General features: G+C 48.4%; 1 protein-coding gene across 2 annotated transcripts in view; it reads right to left on the bottom strand.

The window, feature by feature from the left end:
* LOC147107909 (lipase member H-like) overlaps positions 1-23,326 on the bottom strand; it is a 69,447-nt gene that overhangs the window by 27,121 nt on the left and 19,000 nt on the right. For both annotated transcript variants that reach the window (XM_086007297.1, XM_086007298.1), the window contains exons 3-5: positions 20,667-20,775; positions 8,323-8,424; positions 7,686-7,775 (exon numbers count right to left, since the gene is read on the bottom strand). In XM_086007297.1, coding sequence (XP_085863423.1) covers positions 7,686-7,775; positions 8,323-8,424; positions 20,667-20,775 — 301 coding nt within the window. The remainder of the gene's footprint in view (positions 1-7,685; positions 7,776-8,322; positions 8,425-20,666; positions 20,776-23,326) is intronic.

Raw genomic sequence — 23,326 nt, 5'->3', positions numbered from 1 at the left:
AGATTCATTTAAAGGGAATCTAGACTACCACATAAGGGAGAAAGGAATAGAAGGATATGCTGATAGGATTAGGTGAAGTAAGGTGAGAGGAGTCTCGTGTGGTGCACAAGTACCAGCTTAGACCTTGAGTTCTGATGAAGGGTCCCAGACCTGAAACATTAACTGTTAAATCTGTGAGTTGTTCAAGTAATTAATACTCAGACTTAATCAGTAACAATAAAACAGGTCTTTACTGGTTGGAGGTAGGGACTATACGTAGGTCTTTACTTCATGCCCACAGGCGGGAACTGAGGGGGATCAGTACCCACAGTACTATTTATACCCCTATGGCCAGGAGTGGTACTGCGTATCACTACGCCCAACAAGTAGTGCAGTCCTGTCCATAGGTTCAAAGTAGCACACATATTACATACACAACATTCCTCCCTTCCTAGCTTTACAGTCATCTCCCCATTTAACATAACGTAATAACATATATACATATATAACTTCAGGTTTACATAACAGAATAACATAGATACATAGATAACTTCATGTCAAAACAGATCACAGATTCAGTCTCTGCGGAAAACAGTTCACAGATTCAATCTCTGTGGTGGAGTCGGTTCACGTTGCTGGAGTGACTCATTCAATAGTCCTTCCATGGATTTAACAGTTTGAACTTCCGAACTGAATTGGCTCCGTTCGGAGGGACCACGTGTGTGATCTGGTAGAGGTATTAATGGTTCAGATGGGTCATCTTCTGTTTCGACTTTTCCTTTTCTGCTTCTTGGAGACTCTCTGGGCTCCACTGTCAGCTGCCAGCTGCATGCGCAGTTCCTCCTTCTCTCCCTCCTTTTTCCGTAGTAGAGCCACCTTCTCCCGATGTTCCGTAGACTTTCGGTGCTCCTCCATGATTTCTGTATGGTGGGAGTCGAAGTTACAAGTTGGGCAGGACAGGACATAGTAATATTCGGTGTCGTCCTGATCTAGGCCAGCGAGAGGGTCTTCTATTTCCTCCATACCCAGCTGGGCGTTAGCCAGCTTTTGTTCCAAGTCCAGACATCTTTCCTGAAGAGACTTCTTCATGCGTACCTCTTCATCCAGCTTTTTCTGGGCTTTCAGCAAGTCGTTTACTAGTGACCTCATTTGTGATTTTAATACTTCAACTTCCTTTGGAGATTGATTGATCAGACTATGCAATCCCTCTACCGGAGCAGCTGTTTCAGCGGTCTGTTGTTCTACGTTGACGTGAGTCAGCGTACTTTTGGCATCCAAGGGCTGCTCTGTTGCAGTCATCTCAGTCTGTGTTGCCACCTCAGCTCTTCCAATAACCTTTGAGAGCTCCGAACCCCTTTCATTTGAATATTGAAGTTCGTGTTCAAGTTTTTCCCATTTCAGAGTCCTGTCCTTCAGCATATGCAGGAGTTGGCTGACCGTTAACTCCTCTGACATCAGACGTTTTGTGTGCTCCTGTTCCATTTTCTCCATCAGCTGCTTCTGTTGTCTTTCCAGATTCTCCAACTCTATATCAAAGAACTCTTTCGTTGCATTCAACTCTTGCTCACAACGGCGAAGCATTTGTTCTAATTGCTGTTGTAGTTTGAAATGGAGTTGAGTTCGAGCCCGGTGTCCCTCAGAAATGGGCACATCAGTAGACTTGCCAGACTCAGAATCCACAGTTAAACTATGTTGTTGTTGCTCAGTGGAATTCTGTGCTGAAACTTTGTCTTTTGCACCTGAGTTGGGCTTACCATCATCCGTTCCAGAGTCTGGGCCGACTATCTTCACCGAGTTCTCACTCGTTATTGTTTGTAGGAAATGCCAGTCCATATTCATTTTCCTAATCCACTCCCGTCCTAGTAGTGGAGGACCTCCTTCAGATATCACATATAAGTCCATTATTTGACTGTCTTCGCCCTTGTGGACCACTGCAACCTCTATTTTCCCGATGGGGTACACTCTTTGCCCCGTGTATGTTTCCAATATAATCCCCGTATCCTGTAGGGGAATATGTTGGAATAACTTTCCGTAATCTTTCTTATTTATGACCGTCAATGCCGATCCAGTGTCCAATTCCAGTTTTACTTGGACTCCTTCTATCTGAAGAGTGACCCAAATTGTCTGGAGGTCTGCACCCTTACCAGCGTTGAGTACTCTTAAGCTAGCCAGTTCATTACTGCTAGCGTCTGAATCGGACTCCTGTTCGGTCACCTTGTGTACCTTTGCGTATTTTCCTTGCGGTGACTTCTTGTTGCTGGTCTTCTTCGCTGACCTGCATACTCTAGCTATATGTCCAAGCCTACCACAAGTTCTACATTCTTGGTTTTTAAACCAACACTGGTTCTGATCATGCGTTGTCTTTCCACAACGATAACATTTGCCAGAACTCACACCCAATTTGTGTGCACTGAGCTCCGGTGACCGTAGCTGCATTACTGCCGTGCCTCTCGCTGCGGCTTCGTGTGCTGCTGCCATAGTGACCGCCTTCTCAAGCGTCAGCTCATTCTCCTCGAGCAGTCGCTTTTGTGTATCCTGTTTAAATAAACCACACACAAATTTGTCTCGAAGTGCCTCTGTCAGTCCCGTTCCAAACTGGCAATATTTCGCTAATTTACGCAATTCCAGCAAATATTCAGCATTGCTTTCATGCTGTAGCTGCCTTCTGTCGTAAAATTTAAATCGTTCCGCTAGCATCAGCGGCGTGGGGTTTAGATGATCTTTCAGGACAGTAACAATCTCATCGAACGTCTTATCCGCCGGTTCATCTGGTGATAACAGGTGTTTCAATTGCCCGTATGTCTTTGCACCCATTAAATTTAATAATGTTAGAGCTTTATCTTGGTCACGAATTTTATTGGCCTTACAATAATTTTTTACTCTTTCAACATATATAGCCCAATCTTCGAGGTCACTATCAAAGGTGCTAATATTCCCGTGTTTAGGCATTGTAGATTTGCAATTTCTCAGATTTTTTTTTTTTTTACTGCTATCCAAGATGGCGGCTTCCCGCTCTTGCCGTCGTCCTCCGCCCACAAAATGGCGGTTTTCCCGCGCTTGGCGGTCTTCACCCGTCCCCCAACGCCGTCTCCCTTCAGCCCCCAAGTGCGGCCCTTATCTTCGCCGCGATCGCCCGAGTGCGGCTCTTATCAGCGGATGCGATCGCTGGATCGCGAAGCGGCTCTCGGCTCTTATCAGGAGATGCGATCGCTCCGTTGAAATGCCTCCCGCTCGAAGCGGCTCTCGCGCCCTATTCCTCCAGCTCCCCCAGCCCCGTTCGTGCGGCCAACGCGGTCGACTGCCTGTCGCGTCGCTGCCCGGCTCAGACAACGGCTTACCCACCGCCAAGCTGGAGAAGAAGCTGACGGTCGCCGATGGAGGCTCTGAGGTCAGGATGTCTTCCAGTGGGGTGGAGAGGGTGGAAACCTCTCTGCAACGTCCTGGCTGTGGACGAAGCTGCCGTGGAGTGACTGCCGCAGGGTCCAAATCAGACTCGTCGCCAGTGTTAAATCTGTGAGTTGTTCAAGTAATTAATACTCAGACTTAATCAGTAACAATAAAACAGGTCTTTACTGGTTGGAGGTAGGGACTATACGTAGGTCTTTACTTCATGCCCACAGGCGGGAACTGAGGGGGATCAGTACCCACAGTACTATTTATACCCCTATGGCCAGGAGTGGTACTGCGTATCACTACGCCCAACAAGTAGTGCAGTCCTGTCCATAGGTTCAAAGTAGCACACATATTACATACACAACATTAACTCTGTTTCTTTCTCCACGGATGCTGCCTGACCTGCTGAGTATTTCCAGCATTTTCTGTTGTTATTCCAGCTTAGACCTGTTGGGCCAAAAGGTCTGTTTCTGTGCTGTAAATACAATGCAATGTTTCCGTGGCGCAGCTTCTATGTAATTTTATGTAAACTACAAACTGCATTGGAACAGTCCACCCCTCATATATCCACACAGACCGGCATTGATTGGCACCCCATCCACCACCTTAAAGATTCACTCCCTCCACCACCGGCGCACCGTGGCTGCAGTGTGCACCATCTACAAGATGCACTGTAGCAACTCGCCAAGGCTTCTTCGGCAGCACCTCCCAAACCCGCGACTTCTACCACCTAGAAGGATAAGGGCAGCAGGCGCATGGGAACACTACCACCTCCAAGTTCCACTCCAAGTCACACACCATCCCGACTTGGAAATATATTGCCGTTCCTTCATCGTCGCTGGGTCAGAATCCTGGAACTCCCCTCCCTAACAGCGCTGTGGGAGCACCTTCAGCACACGGACTGCAACGGTTCAAGAAGGTGGCTCACCACCACCTTCTCAAGGGCAATTAGGGATGGGCAAAATATGCTGGCCTTGCCAGGGACACCATATCCAGAGAATGAATTTTTAAAAAGACACCATTTATGCTGCTCCTTAGTCAATATGTAAGATGCCACAATTCCATTGGTGCTGCCAAGGAATTCTCCCCCTCACTCAAGGTGGAGAGAGAGAATGACTATAATTACAGCAACCAGTTTCCAGTTGTATCTCTGACAATGCTGGGCTCTGTGGGATGGGCAGTATTATACGCCACGCCCATGTCCAAACAACATACTTGGAAGTCTTGTTTGTAAGAAACATTGGAGAAGAAATTTTGAAATTCTAGTAAGTGGAACCAAATCTTCATTGTTTTTATAAATAAATCAGTCTCTTCTTGCTTTCTTTTCCTTCTGTACAAATTTAATTCTTACGAATAAATGTGACTAATAGTTTTAACCTGAATGGTATGGTCTGTCAGTACGGTATTTATGTAAACGTTACTTGAGCACAAAATCTAGGCTGATGCTCCAGTGCAGTACCGAGGGAGTGCTGCACCGTCAGAGATGCCGTCTTTCACATGAGATGTTAAACCGAGGTCCCGTCTGCTCTCTCACGTGGGCGTAAAAGATACCACAGCCACCGTTTAGAAGAGGAGCAGGGGAGTTCTCCCCCAATGTCCTGGAAAATATTTATCTCTCAACCAATATCACTAAAGCAGCAGGTTGTCTGGTCCAAAACAAAAGCAAAATACTGTGGATGCTGGAAATCTGAAATAAATACAGAAAATGCTTAAATACTCAGCATCTGTGGAGAGAGAAACAGTTAACGTTTCAGGCTGATGACCTTTCGTCAGAACTGTTGATGTTTCTGCTATTCCCATTTACACCTCTTCTAGACTCATCCTTTCTTTCTTTACTTGTCCCATTACCATCTCCTTTCGCTTTGTACTATCATCCCTTTTGTCATTTAATCTCTCCTGCCTTCCACCCTATCACAGGCCTTCCCTTTTGTTCTTTCCTCCACTCCCCCCTTTCCCTGCCCCTGCACTTGCTTAATATCTGTTACATCTCTAACTTAGAAATAAAAACAGGAAATGCTGGAAATGCTCAGCAAGTCAGGCAGCATCTGTGGAGCGAGAAACAGAGTTAACGTTTCGGGTCGATGACCTTTCGAAAGGTCATCGACTTGAAACTTTAACTCTGCTTCTCGCTCCACATGTTATCTGGTCATTATTTAATTGCTATTGGTGGGAGCTTGCTGTGCGCAAATTGGCTGTCGCATTTCCTACCTTACAACAGTGACTACACTACAAAAAGTACTTCATTGGCTGCAAAGCGCTTTGGGATGTCCTGAGGTTGTGAAAGGCGCTGGAGAAATGCGAGTTCAAGTTCTTTATGGTATTGTTCCACCATTCAGGGAAAGAAGCGGAATGCATGATGGAATCACTGAGGCCTGTTACAGTTACTGCAGCTCACAGCACACCTCAGGTTATGGGGTATAGTGGCACAGTGGTTATGTTACTGGACTAAGTAATCCAGAGGTCTGGCCTAATGATCTCAGAGACGTGAGCTCAAATTCCACCCCGGCAGCTGGGGAATTTAAATTCAATTAATTAGATCTGGAATAAATAAAAAGCTAGTATCAGTAATGGTGACCGTGAAACTACCGGATTGTCATAGAAACCCATCTGGTTCGCTAATGTCCTTTAGGGGAGGAAATCTACCGCCCTTACCCGGTCTGGCCTATATGTGGCTCCAGACCCACAGCAGTGTGGTTTACTCTTAACTGCCCTCTGAAATGGCCGAGCGAGACACTCAGTTGTAGGGATGGGCAATAAATGCTGGTCTTGCCGGTGACGTCCACATCCCGTGATTGAATAAAAAAAAATAAGCTTATGATCTTAGGGGACAGGAATTTTTTCATCAAAACTGTGGTTATCTATGTTCACAAATAGAATTGTTTGGGAGAAATTCTGAAGGTTGATAATTGAATCCCAGCTGCTGCTAATGAAATATTGAACTGATGAAAACAATGAAGAATTTAACGGATATAGAAGGAATAACTCGGCGAAGGATTAAACATTTTCACAGTCGAATTAAGGCACATCAAAGCCCTACTTGCATCACTTGACTACAATTTTAATTTTAAGCAGAGCTGTCGACAAGGGTGTGAGATTTTTATGCACCAACTCATGTGAGTTATATAAACACAGGTCAAAGGGATAAACTAATCCTGTCACACAGGCCACAGGGGATCGCGACACAACATTAACATATCCATCCTTTCTCTTTCTTATCCTTTTTCCCCAGACTTTTTCTGTCTTCCTTTTTGTCTCCTTTGCTTCTTCTGCCCAATTGCTGGATCTGTGGCCACTTTCTCTTGCTGGTAAATTAGGGAAAGTAGAAGAAAAGACTTGCAGTTATATAGCGCCTTTCACAACCTCAGAATGACCAGCGAATTACTTTTGATGTGTAGTCACTGCTGCAGTGTAGGGAAACACGCCAGCCAATTTGCAAACAGCAAGGTCCCACAAACATCAATGAGAAACTTGACCAGATAATATGTTGGGTGAGGGCAGATTGCTGGCCAGGACACGGGGGAGAACTCTCCGGCTTTTCTTCAAATAGTGTGATGGGATCTTTGATGTCCACCTGAGAGGAAAGACAGGGCCTCAGTTTAACGTCTCATCGGAAAGACGGCTCCTCCGACAGTGCAGCACTGGCACTGGGAATGTCAGCCTGGATTATACACTCGAGTCTCTGATGTTGGGCTTAGAACCCACAACCTGCTGACTCAGAGTCAAGGGTGCTACCCACTGAGCCAAGGCTGACAATGGAAAGATGGGAATAGCCCAGCGTTCACGGCAATAGTAAAAGCCTTCTATTAAAATAATGGCTCCTATCTTTTTAATGGAGACCTTTCACTATCTGTTTGAATGTTGGGATAGCTCCAGCTCCCATCTCCATCGCGATCCATAAGAACATAAGGATTAGGAGCAGGAGTCGGCCATACGGCCCCTCGAGCCTGCTCCGCCATTCAATAAGATCATGGCTGATCTTCGACCTCATCTCCACTTTCCCGCCCAATCTCCACATTCCCAAGAGTCCAAAAATCTATCGATCTCAGCCTTGAATGTACTCAACGACCCTGCATCCACTTGCTTCCTCTCACTTTCCGGTGAGAAACAGCAAGAAAGATGTTGCGAATTGCCAATGACACCATGTTTGCGTGCAGAAGATTAGGAGGGCGTGAAATCATGAGAGGCTCTGGCCAACTTTGCAAGAGTTGGTAGACCTGCTTGGGGAACAGCGTGACCTTTTATGTTGAGCGACAAGTTAACTACAATTGCAAAAGAAATGTAAAATGAGAATAAGGCTGAGTGCCAATACGAACCTCCCAATATAGTCATAGGGCAGCCCGGTTGGTCGGTCCCTCCATTGGCATAATAATCTATATGCCCCAAGAATTCTTGGTAGCCAAGAGCTGCAGGCAGAAACATTATTTTTTAAATGCTATTTTTATAATAATGATGCCACCAATATAGAAATAAGATGAACTTCGATAGAAGAATGAGAGTAGCAGAGGGATGGACCTCAATAGGAGAATTAGGGTACTAGAGGAATGGATTTCAATGGGAGAGTTGGGGTACTAGAAGGATGTATTCCTATGGGAGAGTTGGGGTACTAGAGGCATCAATTTCGATGGGTGGGTTAGGATACTGGAGAGATGGATTTCAATGGGCGGGTTAGGGTACTAGAGGAGTGGGCTTCAGTGGAACAGTTCAGGTACTACAAGATGGATTTTGATGGGAGAGTTAGGGTACTACAGGGATGGATTTCGATGGGACAGTTCGAGTACTAGAGGGATGGGCTTCGATGGGATAGTCGGGCATGAGCTGACATCAGGAACGCACTGCGTGGCTAGATCCCAAATAAGCTGAGGCTCCAAATAATTTTCAATGCACCACCCTCTAAATAAATTATAATTTTAATATGTATCTAATCACGTGGAGAGGAGAAAATAAGAGTACCATCGATGTCTGTGTGTAGGACATCAACGAACTGAGCATCAGAGGGATCCAGTCTGTCTTCCACTGCTTTTCCAGTGAACAGAGGTCCCGCCGGATCAAGACCTGCAAAAAAAAAGCGAAACTAACAAACAAATCTCTGAATAAATACTTAAAAAACATTTTTTTTTGCTTGCCCGATTTTTCCCTTTTTTTTTAAGGCAGCAGGATATGAGTCTACTGGCACCGGCACCATTCAGTCTCTCAGTTGTTGTAGTTTAGGTGTGAGCCTCATTGTAGTGTATGTACCTTTAAGAGCCCCTGTGTACTGTAATACCGGTAGTGACCACTCGGGTATATAAGCCTGTATAGTGTCTTGTATCTTTTAGTTCACCTCCAGACTTTGTTCAGTAAACACCTGTTAAACCAACTCCTGCATTCCGTGTCTCCATTAACACACGGATACAACAGTGGTGACGAATTGGAAACGGACTTACCTGCAATTCGGCAGCACCTCAAGGAGATCGATTCCTCAGACGAAGGTCGAAGAAAAAAAAAAGAAGAAACAAAAAACTGTGGTTTCACCAGCTAGCCGGGCTGGTGGCAGGTACTGCACTAATCCTTCCTGGTCGGCGGGCTGGGGCTCGATCGGGTGGCTCTGCAGCGGGGCCGAGCAGCGAGTCGGAAGGCGGAGGCAAACAGAGACGGAGGGTGGAGCACTCGGGAGACGGCCGGCTCTGCAAAGCAGGTTGGCGTTCGGACCAAGCAGAGGGAGGGAAAAGTCCCAGAGAGTCCGGCGGGAACGAGTCTCCAACTATTAAAAATATCTGTGTAAATAAAAACCGCGGAGAACAGCGTTGTCAGCAGCGGCAGGAAAGCGCGGGAGGCGCCATTTTTTTCTCGGCAGGGAAGAAAGGAAAGCGCGGGAGGCGCTATTATTGATTTTCAGGATGCCTAAGACTGGCAATATTACTGCTTTCGATAGTGATATAGAGGAGTGGACCACATATGTGGAAAGAGTGGAGGTATATTGCACAGCGAATGAAGTAGAGGATGATAAAAAGGCATCGGTACTTCTAAATCTGATGGGCGCAAGGACATACGGGCTGTTACAAAACTTAATCACTCCAGCCAAACCGATGGACAAGAATTTTAAGGAGATTGTTGATACCCTACAGGAGCACTTAAACCCAACACCGCTGTTGATAGCGGAACGATTCAAATTCTTCAGGAGGAATCAGCACAAGAATGAAAGTAACGCTGATTACCTCACTGAATTAAGAAAGCTGTCAAAGCACTGCCAATTCGGGGCAGGACTGGCAGATTCTCTACGAGACAAATTCGCCTGCGGTCTCCTAAGTGAAGGAACACAGAAAAGGCTACTTTCTGAGAAAGATTTGACACTGGACAAGGCTTTCAGTGTGGCTGTATCATACGAAGCAGCAGCAAGAGGAGCTGCAGAGATACAGCAAAAGCCACAGGACTTCGGCACCCATGAAATGACACGGGGTTTCGAGAGATGTTATCGCTGCGGCAGATCCACCCATGACAAGAGGGACTGCTGGTTCAAGGACAAAGCATGCAGGCAATGCGGAAAGATGGGACACATTGCACGTGTATGCCAATCTGGAAACAAAAAATCCACTGACAGAAAAAAAATCAATAAGGAAAAGTACAGAAAGGTACAAATGATGACGGACAGTAGCTCCGAAGACCAGAAGAGCGATAGCGACTCCAGAAACAAGAGACTAAGCTGTCTCAAATTACATAATGTAATTGCCAAAGAAGATTACCAGACCATTTGGGTTACCCTCACGATAGCGGGTTCCCCAGTTAAAATGGAGCTAGATACAGGATCAGCTCTGACCGTCATAAGTCGACGGGATTACGAGCGGCTATTTCCGCATATACCTTTGAAAGACACATCCATTATCTTGAAGACATATACGGGGCAGAAAGTATACCCCAGAGGGAAAATAAGGGTGCCTGTTGTATACAACGGCAAGGAAATACAGAAGTTGTATTTATACGTTCTGCAAGATGGTGGTCCACCGCTGTTGGGACGTGAATGGATCAGGAAGATACGTTTAGACTGGCACTCCATTCAGGCACTGACGGTGACCAGTAAGAAAAAAAATGATGATGACGTCACACCTGAACGATTAAAAGACATCTTGGCCAACGCCAAAGAAGTGTTTCAACAGGAACTAGGAACCTTGAAAGGCGTCACCGCCTCAATAAAAGTGGAAGATGCGGCAATTCCCAAGTTTTTTAAGGCAAGGCCGGTGCCATACGCAATTCGTCCAGCAGTCGAGGCAGAGCTGGAGAATTTGAAAAAGGCAGGCGTGTTATCCAAGGTAGATTGGAGCGAGTGGGCAACACCCATCGTCCCGGTCATGAAGAAAACGTTGAATAATGATAAATCTGAAGAACAGAGAAAAATTCGCATCTGTGGGGACTTCAAGGTGACTGTAAACCCGGTCCTTCACATGGTACAGTATCCTCTTCCGAGGATAGAAGATATTTTCGCCTCACTATCCGGAGGGAAACGTTTCACCAAAATTGACTTGGCACAGGCATATCTACAGATGGAGGTTGAGGAGGCCTCTAAAAAGTATCTCACGATAAACACACACAAAGGCCTGTACCAGTACAATCGACTGGTTTTCGGAGTAGCATCAGCTCCAGCTATCTGGCAAAGAGCTATGGAGCAAGTCCTGCAAGGGATTCCGGGGACTCAATGCTACCTAGACGACATCCTTGCAACAGGAGAAAACGACAACGAGCACCTTGCCAATTTAGAGCAGGTGCTCACTAGGCTGAGAGAACGGGGCCTACGAGCAAATCGCCCCAAGTGCGAATTTTTCCAGAAACAAATATCATATTGTGGCCATATAATTAACGAAGAAGGGTTGCATAAGCCACCTGAAAAAATTGAAGCAGTCATAAAAGCCCCAGCACCTGAAAATGTCTCACAATTAAGGTCGTTCCTGGGATTGATAAATTACTATCATAAATTTTTACCGAACTTGTCAACTGTTCTGCACCCTCTTAACGCACTGCTACAAACGGGAGTAATTTGGAAATGGAGCGAAGACTGTAAACGTGCCTTCCATAAATGCAAAGGCTTGATCACGTCCAAGGAAGTGTTGGCGCATTACAACCCATCACTGCCAATCAGACTGGCGTGCGATGCATCCCCTTACGGCATAGGAGCGGTATTATCGCATAGATTCCCTGATGGCTCGGAGCGGCCGATAGCTTTTGCGTCACGCTCATTGAACTCAGCTGAGCATAACTATGCCCAGATCGACAGGGAAGCACTCAGCCTGGTGTGGGGAGTGAAGAAATTCAACCATTACCTACACGGACAAAAATTTACCTTGTTGACTGACCATCAACCCCTCGTCTCCATATTCAACCCTAAAAAGGGCGTTCCCATTATGACAGCGCAAAGGCTACAGAGGTGGTCCCTTTTCCTAGGGGCACACCAATATGACTGTGGTAAACCACTGTTGTTGCTGTTGTTGTTGTTGATACACACTGTTGTACCTATGCATGCCTCAACATGTCTCGGCTGGCTCCACCCACACAGGCCCAGGTATAAAGGTGATTGACCTGCAGCCCCCTGCCTTCTTGGAACCCAGTCAACCACGAGAGGCATGTTCTGTTCTTTGCTAATAAAAGCCTTTAGTTACTCTCTTAACTCTCAGTCTTTTATGAGTAATTGATAGCGCATCAATTTTATTAGCAAAAACAAAATGTCGACATTTGCTGAACAGCAGGCTGCTGCACCAAACGCTGAACAGCAGGCTGCTGCAACAAACGCTGAACAGCAGACTGCTGCACCAAACGCTGAGCAACAGGAGCTGCTGCGAGCCCTCAGACCAACATGCCTGGACCTAGACCCCCAAGAGGCGGGTTCGGCTACCAAATTCGCGCATTGGCTGCGTTGCTTCGAGGCCTACCTGCAAGCCTCAACTGTGACCCTGGACGAAAACAAGTTGGAAATCCTGGCCTCAAAGGTGAGCCACCAAGTTTATACAATAATCCAGGACGAGACGACCTACGCGGCGGCTATCGGTCTGCTAAAAGGGCAATACGCACGCCCAGTAAATACGGTCTATGCCCGGCGCCTCTTAAGATCCCGCAGACAGCAGCCCGGGGAATTGGTGGAGGCCTTCCTACGGGCACTACGGATACTCGGCCGAGACTGCGACTGCAAAGAAGCATCAGCCGCAGCACACATGGAGGGACTGATCCGAGATGCTTTCGTTGCGGGTCTAAGGTCCGACTACTCCCGGCAGAGACTGTTGGAAAAGGGAGAAATGGACCTGAGAAAGGCAGTGTCCCTCGCGCTCTCGCTCGACGCGGCCCACAGGAATATGGACGCCTTCTCCCCTAACCGCTCCGCAACGTGGACGCCACAACCTTGGGTCATGGGACCGCCACCTTCAACTGCTGCTGCGATGTCCAAGGCACAGAAATGTTATTTTTGTGGCCAGGCAAAACACCCCAGAGCACGCTGCCCAGCGAGAAACGCTACCTGCTCCGGCTGCGGGAAGAAAGGGCACTATGTCAGCGCCTGCAAAGGTAAAACCGCTAACGCCAGCAGCGCCGCGTGCGAACCGTGGGGGCAGCCATCTTGTCCGCCATCTTGGGCTCCCCCAGCCGCGTGGGGATCGGGACCATGGGCGCCGCCATTTTGTCCGCCATCTCGGACGTCTCCAACTTCAACCACGGGGGACCCGGACTCAACCACCGCCTCATCTGACGACCACATCGACTCGCTCGACCATACGCTGGCCTCCGTGACGCTGGACCAATCTCTCCCTCATCAACTGTCCAGGTCCATGATGGACATTAAGGTAAACGGCCGCGCCACTACCTGCCTTTTTGACAGCGGGAGCACGGAAAGCTTTATCCACCCCGACACGGTGCGGAGTTACTCTCTCCCGGTCCTGCCGACGCGACATCGGATCTCTTTGGCTTCCAAAGCCCAGTCAGCGGACGTCGGTGGCTACTGTGTAGTGACCCTTTCAGTAAGGGGCACAGAATACAAAAATTTTAAACTCCTGGTCCTGCCCCATCTTTGCGCTGCCGTTCTACTGGGGTTGGATTTTCAGTGCAACCTTAAGAGTGTCACATTAACGTACGACGGACCCCTCCCCCCACTCACAGTCTGCAGCCAGCAGCTTTTAAATCGCGCGCCGCGCACCATTTGCAGCCTCTCCACCCTTAAAGTCCCCCCCCCTCCTTGTTCGCTAACCTCACCCGCGACTGTAAGCCCATCGCTACCGAAAGCAGGCGTTACAGTGCCGGGGATAGGAGCTTCATTAAATCCGAGGTAGCAAGACTCCTGAAGGAAGGGATTATTGAAAGTAGCACCAGCCCATGGCGAGCACAAGTGGTGGTAGTAAAGACTGGCGAAAAACAGCGCCTAGTTATTGACTACAGCCAGGCGATCAATCGCTACACCCAGCTAGATGCATACCCACTCCCCTGCATATCTGACATGGTCAATCAGATAGCACAATACCGGGTGTTCTCGACGATTGATCTGAAGTCGGCATACCACCAGCTCCCCATCAGGGTTGAGGACCGCCAGTACACAGCTTTTGAAGCTGACGGTCGTCTCTACCACTTCCTCAGAGTTCCCTTCGGCGTCACCAACGGGGTTTCAGTCTTCCAACGGGAGATGGTCCGGATGGTCGACCAGAACGTGCTCCAGGCCACTTTCCCCTATCTAGACAACGTCACCATCTGCGGCCGCGACCAGCAGGACCATGATGTTAATCTAGAGAAATTCCTCCGTACGGCCCAGCGGCTGAACCTAACATACAACAAGGACAAATGTATGTTTCGTACCAAGCGCCTTGCCATTCTTGGCTGTGTAGTGGAGAACGGAGTCATCGGCCCCGACCCCGACAGGATGCACCCCCTCATGGAGCTCCCCCTCCCCCACTGCCAAAAAGCACTGAAGAGATGCCTAGGGTTTTTCTCGTACTATGCTCAGTGGGTGCCGAACTATGCGGACAAAGCCAGACCCCTCATCAAGTCCACCTCCTTCCCCCTGACAGCAGAGGCCTGTGCAGCCTTCACTCTCATAAAAGGAGATATTGCGAAGGCCACAATGCACGCAGTGGATGAGTCCATCCCTTTCCAAGTGGAGAGCGACGCTTCCGACTTTGCCCTAGCTGCAACCCTTAACCAGGCGGGGAGACCCGTGGCCTTTTTCTCAAGGACCCTCCAGGGCCCCGAGATTCGACACTCCTCTGTCGAAAAGGAGGCCCAGGCCATTGTGGAAGCTGTGCGACATTGGAGGCATTACCTGGCCGGAAAACGATTTACCCTGCTCACTGACCAGCGTTCAGTAGCTTTTATGTTTAATAATAAGCAGAGGGGCAAAATCAAGAACGACAAGATCTTGAGGTGGAGAATCGAACTCTCCACCTACAATTACGATATCTTGTACCGGCCCGGGAAACTCAATGAGCCCCCAGATGCCCTATCACGTGGTACATGCGCCAACGCGCAGGTCGATAGACTGAAGACCCTCCACAATGACCTCTGCCACCCGGGGGTCACCAGGTTTTTTCACTTCATCAAATCCCATAACCTGCCCTACTCCATCGAGGAGGTCAGGACCATGACCAGGAACCGCCAAATCTGTGCCGAGTGCAAACCGCATTTTTATAGGCCAGACAGAGCAAGCCTGATCAAAGCCACGCACCCCTTTGAACGGCTGAGCGTCGATTTTAAAGGGCCCCTCCCCCCCTCCGACCGCAATGTGTACTTCCTCAACATAATTGATGAGTACTCCCGTTTCCCGTTTGCCATCCCTTGCTCAGACATGACCAGTACCACGGTCATTAAATGTCTGAATGACCTCTTCGCCTTGTTCGGTTTCCCTAGCTATATTCATAGCGACAGGGGCTCATCCTTTATGAGCGACGAACTCCGGCAGTACCTGCTCTCGAGAGGTATCGCTACAAGCAGGACCACCAGCTACAACCCCCGGGGGAATGGCCAGGTGGAAAGGGAGAATGCGACGGTCTGGAAGGCAGTCCTTTTAAACTTGAAATCTAAGGGCCTCCCGACCTCTCGCTGGCAGGAAGTCCTCCCTGCGGCGCTCCATTCCATTCGGTCACTGCTCTGTACAGCCACCAATGCTACCCCTCACGAGAGAATGTTCTCCTTCCCCATGAAGTCCACATCGGGGACCTCGTTACCGACATGGCTGACTTCTCCAGGACCCGTCCTACTGCGGAAGCACGTGAGGTCCCATAAGACAGACCCCCTGGTCGAGAGGGTGAGCCTCCTCCATGCCAACCCTCAGTATGCTTACGTTGCCAGCATTCTCGCAAAGAAGAGAATAGCTGTCAGTGTGCCGAGGAACCTTGATGTGTGGATCCAGAGTGGTGATTCCACCCAAACTCCAGGATAAAGTGCTAAAGGAGCTTCACGAGGGGCATCTGGGTGGAGTGAAAATGAAGAACCTAGCCAGAGCGTTTGTGTGGTGGCCAGGTATTGATGGAGACATCGAAGAAATGACCAAGAGCTGTCTAGGATGCCAGAAGGTCCAAAACGCCCCACCACAAGCCCCTCTACATCCATGGGAGTGGCCCTCATCTCCATGGCAAAGGGTACATATCGACTTTGCTGGTCCATTTATGGACTCAATGTTCTTAATCGCGGTTGATGCACACTCCAAGTGGCCGGAGGTAATTAAGATGTCCTCCACCACCACGGAAAAAACCATCACAGTATTAAGGACCATATTTGCCAGGAATGGGCTGCCTGAACAGATCTGTTCTGATAATGGACCGCAATTTGTGTCCGAAGAATTCAGGAAGTTCTTAAAAAACAATGGGGTTAAGCACTACACGTCCGCCCCATACCATCCCGCCACCAATGGATTAGCTGAAAGGTTTGTCCAGACCTTCAAGAAGGCCATAAAGGCCATGGGTAATGAAGACATAAATCTACAACATAAGGTAGATAACTTGTTTGCGTACAGGAATGCAACACATGTGGTTACAAACCAAACTCCCGCCATGATGTTTTTCAATAGAAGACTAAGATGCCGGCTGGATTTGATCAAGCCAAACATCAGAAGGGACGTAGAGAACCGGCAATTTCAAGGCATGAATGAAAGGCCAACTAGAACCTTCCAGATAGGTCAACAAGTTTTGGCCCGGGACTACCGTACCGAGAAATGGCAGCCTGGAACTATTTGCACACGACTAGGACCGCTGATGTATACCATGGACATTGGAGAAAGTATAATAAGGAGCCATGCTGACCAGATCATAGAGTCATCCGAAAAGGGACAACCTACACCACAACTCTATACGCCTAATGATGAAGCAGAGATACCCATAGTATCTACCTCCGATCCGGTGATACTGGAACCAGATGAACCCAACACTGGCATTCAAGCCGAATTGACCTTGCCAAAAGAACCTACTACACCACAGAAAACTACTACACCACCGAGGCGTTATCCGGACCGAGTCAGGAAGCCTCCAGAGAGACTGACTTATAATTGATTAACTGCAGCAAATGTGTAGATTATTGTTCTTGTAAACATGTTAATTAATGATTACTTAAAATGTTATGCACCAATTATCTCAAAGGGGAGGAATTGTAGTGTATGTACCTTTAAGAGCCCCTGTGTACTGTAATACCGGTAGTGACCACTCGGGTATATAAGCCTGTATAGTGTCTTGTATCTTTTAGTTCACCTCCAGACTTTGTTCAGTAAACACCTGTTAAACCAACTCCTGCATTCCGTGTCTCCATTAACACACGGATACAACACTCATCAGTGAATGCAAACAGGTTGCTTGATCACCAACAGTGTCACTGCTGCACCTCCATTCTGCCCTCCCTTGAGATCGACATGGGTACACCACACTCGCCGCAAGAGTCATGATCAGGAACAAGTATACTGAATCATAGAATCATACAGCACAGAAGGAGGCTATTCGGCCCATCGTGGTCACAGTCATCAAGGGAATTGGGGGAGGAGATAGCAGAAGGGCTTGCCATAATTTTCCAATCTTCCCTAGATGAGAGGGAGCTGCCTGAGGATTGGAAAGTGGCAAATGTGACACCATTGTTCACGAAAAGGTGTAAGGACAATCCTAGTAACTACAGGCCGGCCAGTTTAACATCAGTGGTGGGTAAAGTTTTAGAACCAATAATCAAGGAAAAAATTAACAGGCATTTGGAAAGGTTTAAGCTAATTAAGGAGAGCAAACACAGATTTGTAAAAGGCAGATCGTGTTTGACTAATCTAATTGAATTTTTTGATGAAGTGACAGGGAGGATTGATGAAGGGAATGCAATGGATGGTGTCTATATGGATTTTAGGAAGGCGTTTGACAAAGTACCACATAGAAGGCTGGTTAACAAAATTGAGGCTCATGGAATAGGTGGGTCAGTGGCAGCTTGGATAAGGAATTGGCTTAAGGACAGAAAACAGCGAGTTGTGGTAAATGGCTGTTTTCAGACTCGAGGATGGTAGACAGTGGTGTTCCCCAAGGGTCAGTGCTGGGGCCACTGCTTTTTTTGATATATATCTAAATGACCTGGACATTGGAATACAAAGTAGAATTTCTAAATTTGCCACTGACACCAACCTTGGGGGTGTGGCAAACAATGATGATGATACCAATCGACTGCAACAGGACAAAGAAAGGCTAGCAGAATGGGTAGACAAGTGGCAGATGGAATTTAATACAGAGAATTGTGAGATGATGCATTTTGGCAGAAGGAACAGGGAGAGGCAATATACACTTAATGGCACAGTTTTAAAGAGTGTGCAGGGACAGAGGGACCTGGGAGTTAATGTGCATAGGTCCCTGAAGGTGGCAGGACATATTGAGAGAGTGGTTAGCAAAGCATATGGGATCTTGGGCTTCATAAATAGAGGTATTGAGTACAAAAGTAGAGAAGTTATGTTGAACCTTAATAAAGTGCTGGTTAGGCCACAACTGGAGTATTGCGTCTAGTTCTGGTCACCACACTTTAGGAAGGACGTGAAGGCCCTTGAGAGGGTGCAGAGGAGATTTACCAGAATGGTTCCGGGGATGGGGGATCTTAGCTGGGGGATAGGGGGACAGGTTGGAGAAGCTGGATTTGTTTTCATTAGAGCAAAGGAGGTTGAGGGGTGATTTGATCGAGGTGTACAAGATTATGACAGGTTTGGATAGGCTAGACGGGGAAAGGCTGTTTAACTAGTTGATGGTACAAGGACTAGGGACACATATTTAAAGTTTTGGGCAAGAGATACAGGGGGGATGTGAGGAAAAGCTTTTTTATGCAGCGAGTGGTGCTGACCTGGAACTCGCTGTCAACGGAAGCGGTGGAAGCAGAGACACTCAATGTTTTCATGGGGCGACTGGATAGGCACTTGAGGGAAATAAACGTGCAAGGCTACGGGGATAGAGTGGGGGAATGGGACTGACTGGATTGCTCGACAGAGAGCCGGCACGGACTCGATGGGCCGAATGCCTTCCTTCTGTGCCGTTATGACTCTATGGGGGAGAAATTCAGTTGTTGTCGCCACCTGTTAGCACCTTAAGAGGGCGATAAGTGAGGCGCTAACCAACTAGCACCCGGGCATGGCGAGACCTGCACCTCTCGCGAAATTGAGCGGACATTTTGCGGTGGCGCTAAACAATACCGCCACGATCTCCTGCGCCGGCAGATCGTGACGTCAGTCCAGTGCGCAACGCCCCGTTAGCGCCCCTGACCGGAAATTGAATGGCGCCCCCTGCCTTACTGCCTGCCGCTAGCAACAACAGGTTGAGGGGACCGTTACGCTGTCGGAAAGGGACCAGCGGAGCGCTATTTAAAGGCGACCACTTCCTGCCTTTTTTTGTCGGTGACATTTTTGCAGCACACATTCTGAGAGAGACAGGCTTCTGGAGAGATTCAACGCTGTGTGAAGGAGTTTTGCAGGTTGGTTTTGATTTGCCCTTGTATCGATTTAGAAGAGACTGTGGGGTCTGCACTCTGAGCTCTTTCCCTGGGTCTCTCCATTGTTCTTTCCAGCAGATTTGATGTACAGGTCTCTCCAGGCTGAGATTCAGGCCGAGATCCAAGGCTGCAATGAGCAGGATGTGGATGGAGAGCAAGGCAAGATCAACCCTCCCCTTTAAGATAAAAACAGAAAATGCAGGAGAAACTCAGCAGGTCAAGCAGCATCTGTGAATAGAGAAACAGAGTTAACGTTTCAGTTCGATGACCATTCGTCAGAACTCCCCTTTAAGAACTGGCCGGCGCCAGTGTGTCTGTGTTCCATTGCCGACTAACATCACGAGCTTCGCCAGCGCTGTGAGGTAGCGCCCCGCTCCTCCGGCTTAGTGCCTTAAAAGAGGTGTGTAACGCCTGATTTAGCGCTCCAATCACCTCCAGGGGCGATAGAGATGAATTTTGCAGTAGGCGGCGATAATTTGCGCCGGGCGCTAAACTTTGTGCCCGGCCGATAACCACGCCTCAAAATGGGCGATGCCGAATTTCTCCCCCTATGACTCTATGGGGGAGAAATTCAGTTGGCTGCGCCACCCGTTAGCGCCTTAAGAGGGCGCTAAGTGGGTCGCAAGCCAACTGGCGCCCGGGCGCGGCACTGTCCACGCCACCCGCTAAATTCCGCGGGACACTAGTGGTGGCGCTAGCCATTAGCGCTGCGCTGCTACCGATGACGCCATCAGTGTGCGCAGCGCCCTGCTGATGCCCCGGCCGCGATATTTGGAAGCGCCCCCTGATTTACCGCCGGACGCTATGTCCGACCGGTTCAGGGGGGCCTACCTGCGGCCGGGGAGGCGCAAATTAAAGGAGAGGTGCGGGGCGGCCATTTTTGTTGTTGGTCACCTGTCAGCACCTGTCTGCGCTCCCGTTCCGGCCTCCTGAACCCCTCCCCGTGGAGTGCCGGCTGCGTTCCAAGAGCCCGGCACTTCTCCTCGGTGCCGGGCTCTTTTGCCTGCACTCGCAATCCTCGGGGGCCCAGCTGGGCCCCAGATCGTGCTGCACAAGGCCCCTCCCCTTTAAGAAGGGGAGGAAGGCCTGCAATACCGCAGCGCGACGTGCCGCAGCGTGTGGCACTGCAGCACGTTGCGCCACGCCTCCAGTAGCGCTGCGCTTCCCTTTGGGGTGCTGCCACTCAATTTCCGGCGGGCTACTTTTAGCACCCTGGCGAGGCTGGCTCCCCAAACGGGACTATACTCAATTTCTCCCCCTATATTTCTTGCTCCACAGATGTTGCCTGACCTGCTGAGTATTTCCAGCATTTTCTGTTTATATTTCATATTTCCAGCATCCGCAGTAATTTGCCAAAGAAATGGTTTAATGTTCCTCACCGGTTATTCGTCCAATCTTCCCATCAAACCTACTTCCAATGAAGCCGGATATGTGTGCACCAAGACTCACACCGATCATGTGAATCAAGTCGAGGGAACCTCCGTTTTTCTGAAGAAACAATATTGACAATGAACTGCAATTAACCATTATCTTAAAGCTGTAAACACAGAGCAGTCCTCTAAGTGTAACTCTGGGGGTTTCGGTCGTGGTGTATTTTCAATTTCCGAGGTGCTAACGTTTGGTTATTTGTAACTGAGGCCAGTGCATGAGCTTCAACGCCGCACTCGAGTGCAGCCTCTCCCTGTGACCAATGTGGCGTCTGTCAAAAAACTGTTGCCTCAACTATAACTGCCTAAAAAACTGGCATTAGCAAACCAACGCAATGCCCCTTTTAGCCGTAGCTCAGTGGGTCGCACTCTCGCCTCTGAGTCAGAAGGTCGTGGGTTCAAGATCCACTCCAGAGACTTGAGCACAAAAATCTAGGCTGACACTCCCAGTGCAGTGCTGAGGGAGCGCTGCATTGTCAGAGGTGCCGTCTTTCGGACGAGATGTTAAATCGAGGACCCGTCTGCTCTCTCAGGTAGACGTAAAAGATCCCACGGCCACTATTTCAAAGAACAAAGAGTTCTCCCCAGTGTTCTGGGCCAATATTTATTCCTCAACCAATACAACCCAAAACAAATTATCCGACCATTTATGTTTTTCCTGTTTGTGGGACCTTGCTGTGCACAAATTGGCTGCTGCATTTCCCTACATTACAACAGTGACTACACTTCAAACATACTTCATTGGCTGTAAAGCACTTTGGGATGTCCGGCGGTCGTGAAAGGCGCTATATAAATGCAAGTTCTTTCTTTCTTTTCCTTAAAAGTATCAAGAAACTCCTCTCCAACTGGATCACCAGGCATCAGATGTCTACTTATCAGCACCAATCCTCCGACTCCTAGATAACTACATTCACGTCAAGATAGGAAACTAGCAAGAGCTGGTGAGAAAATCTGACAGCCGCCTGAAAGTTCAAACTCAAAAACAGCCCTAATACGTGAATCTAAGTAATGAGATGGGCTTTGTACCTTGGACCTTGTCAGTACAAACAATTAGCTCCAACCCAGTCTTCCACTACCCCAGTTCAAGCTGCCCCTCATCTCTTCCCCCCACCCCCACGCTGGCATTCTTAACCTACTTTGAGTTAATTCTGCCCCTCTTCCTCCCCATTACCTCTCAATTAACACTGAGGCTCTTCTTCCCCCTCCATGCCAAAGTGTGTCTCCCAGCTTCTCCTTGTCCTTCCAAACCAGCAATACCAGCTTCTGCTCCCTTCTCTTTTCCCATCATTACCATTCATTTCCCCTTCCCTCTCCCTTTCACTGCCTTCCTTTCTTCTCTGTTCACTAAGGAAGTCTTGGTATAATTGTACAGGGCCTTGGTGAGACCACACCTGGAGTACTGTGCACAGTTTTGGTCTCCTTATCTAAGGAAGGATATACTTGCCTTGGAGGCGGTGCAACAAAGGTTCACTGGATTGATTCCTGGGATGAGAGGGCTGTCCTATGAGGAGAGATTGTGTAGAATGGGCCGATACTCTCTGGAGTTTAGAAGAATGAGAGGTGATCTCTTTGAAACATATAAGATTCTGAGGGGGATTGACAGGGTAGATGCTGAGAGGTTGTTTTCCCTGGTTGGAGAGTCAGGGGAAATAACCTCTCAGAACTACAGGCCATAGTCTCAGGACAAGCGGTCGGTCATTTAAGACTGAGATGAGGAGGAATTTCTTCACAGAAGGTTGTGAATCTTTGGCATTCTCCACCCCAAAGGGCTGTAGATGCAGAATCGTTGACTATATTCAAGACTGAGATCGATAGATTTTTGGACTCTAGGGGAATCAAAGGACATGGGGACTCGACGGGATAGTGGAGTTGAGGTCGAAGATCAGCCATGATCTTATTGAATGGCGGAGCAGGCTTGAGGGGACGTGTCGCCGACTCCTGCTCCTAATTCTTATGTTCTTATGTTCTACCATTCATTCTTCCCTCTCCCCCCTTTCATCACCATATGTTTCTCCCACGCCTACTTCCTACTTGAGTCCAAGGGTTAAGGGACCAGACAAAGTTCCTGTCTCCTCTGTGCTGTGCCCATGAAATTGCCAGCTCTGTATATCCCACTCAGCTGCAAGCTGGCCCTTAGCGGAGAGAAGACAAGACCCTATTCCAGTGCATTAGCAACTAGACAGAGGAGCTCTGAGAACATAGGAACATAAGAATTAGGAGCAGGAGTTGGCCATACGGCCCCTCGAGCCTGCTTCGCCATTCAATAAGATCATGGCTGATCTTCGACCTCAACTCCACTTTCCTGCCTGAATTCCATATCCCTTGATTCCCCTAGAGTCCAAAAATCTATCGATCTCAGCCTTGAATATACTCAATGACTCAGCATCCACAGCTCTCTGGGGTAGAGAATTCCAAAGATTCACAGCCCTCTGAGTGAAGAAATTCCTCTGCATCTCAGTCTTAAAAGGCCGACCCCTTACCCTGAGACTATGCCCCCTAGTTCTAGATTCCCCAGCCAGGGGAAACAACCTCTCAGCATCTACCCTGTCAATCCCCCTCAGAATCTTGTGTTTCAATGAGATCACCTCTCATTCTTCTAAACTCCAGAGAGT

The sequence above is a fragment of the Somniosus microcephalus genome, chromosome 14 (assembly GCF_052327205.1).
Source record: "Somniosus microcephalus isolate GS21.2 chromosome 14, FLI_Smic_1.0, whole genome shotgun sequence".
Taxonomy (NCBI): Eukaryota; Metazoa; Chordata; class Chondrichthyes; order Squaliformes; family Somniosidae; genus Somniosus; species Somniosus microcephalus.
Note: the sequence above shows the minus strand (reverse complement) of the source record. Positions and strands in the feature narration are given on the sequence as shown.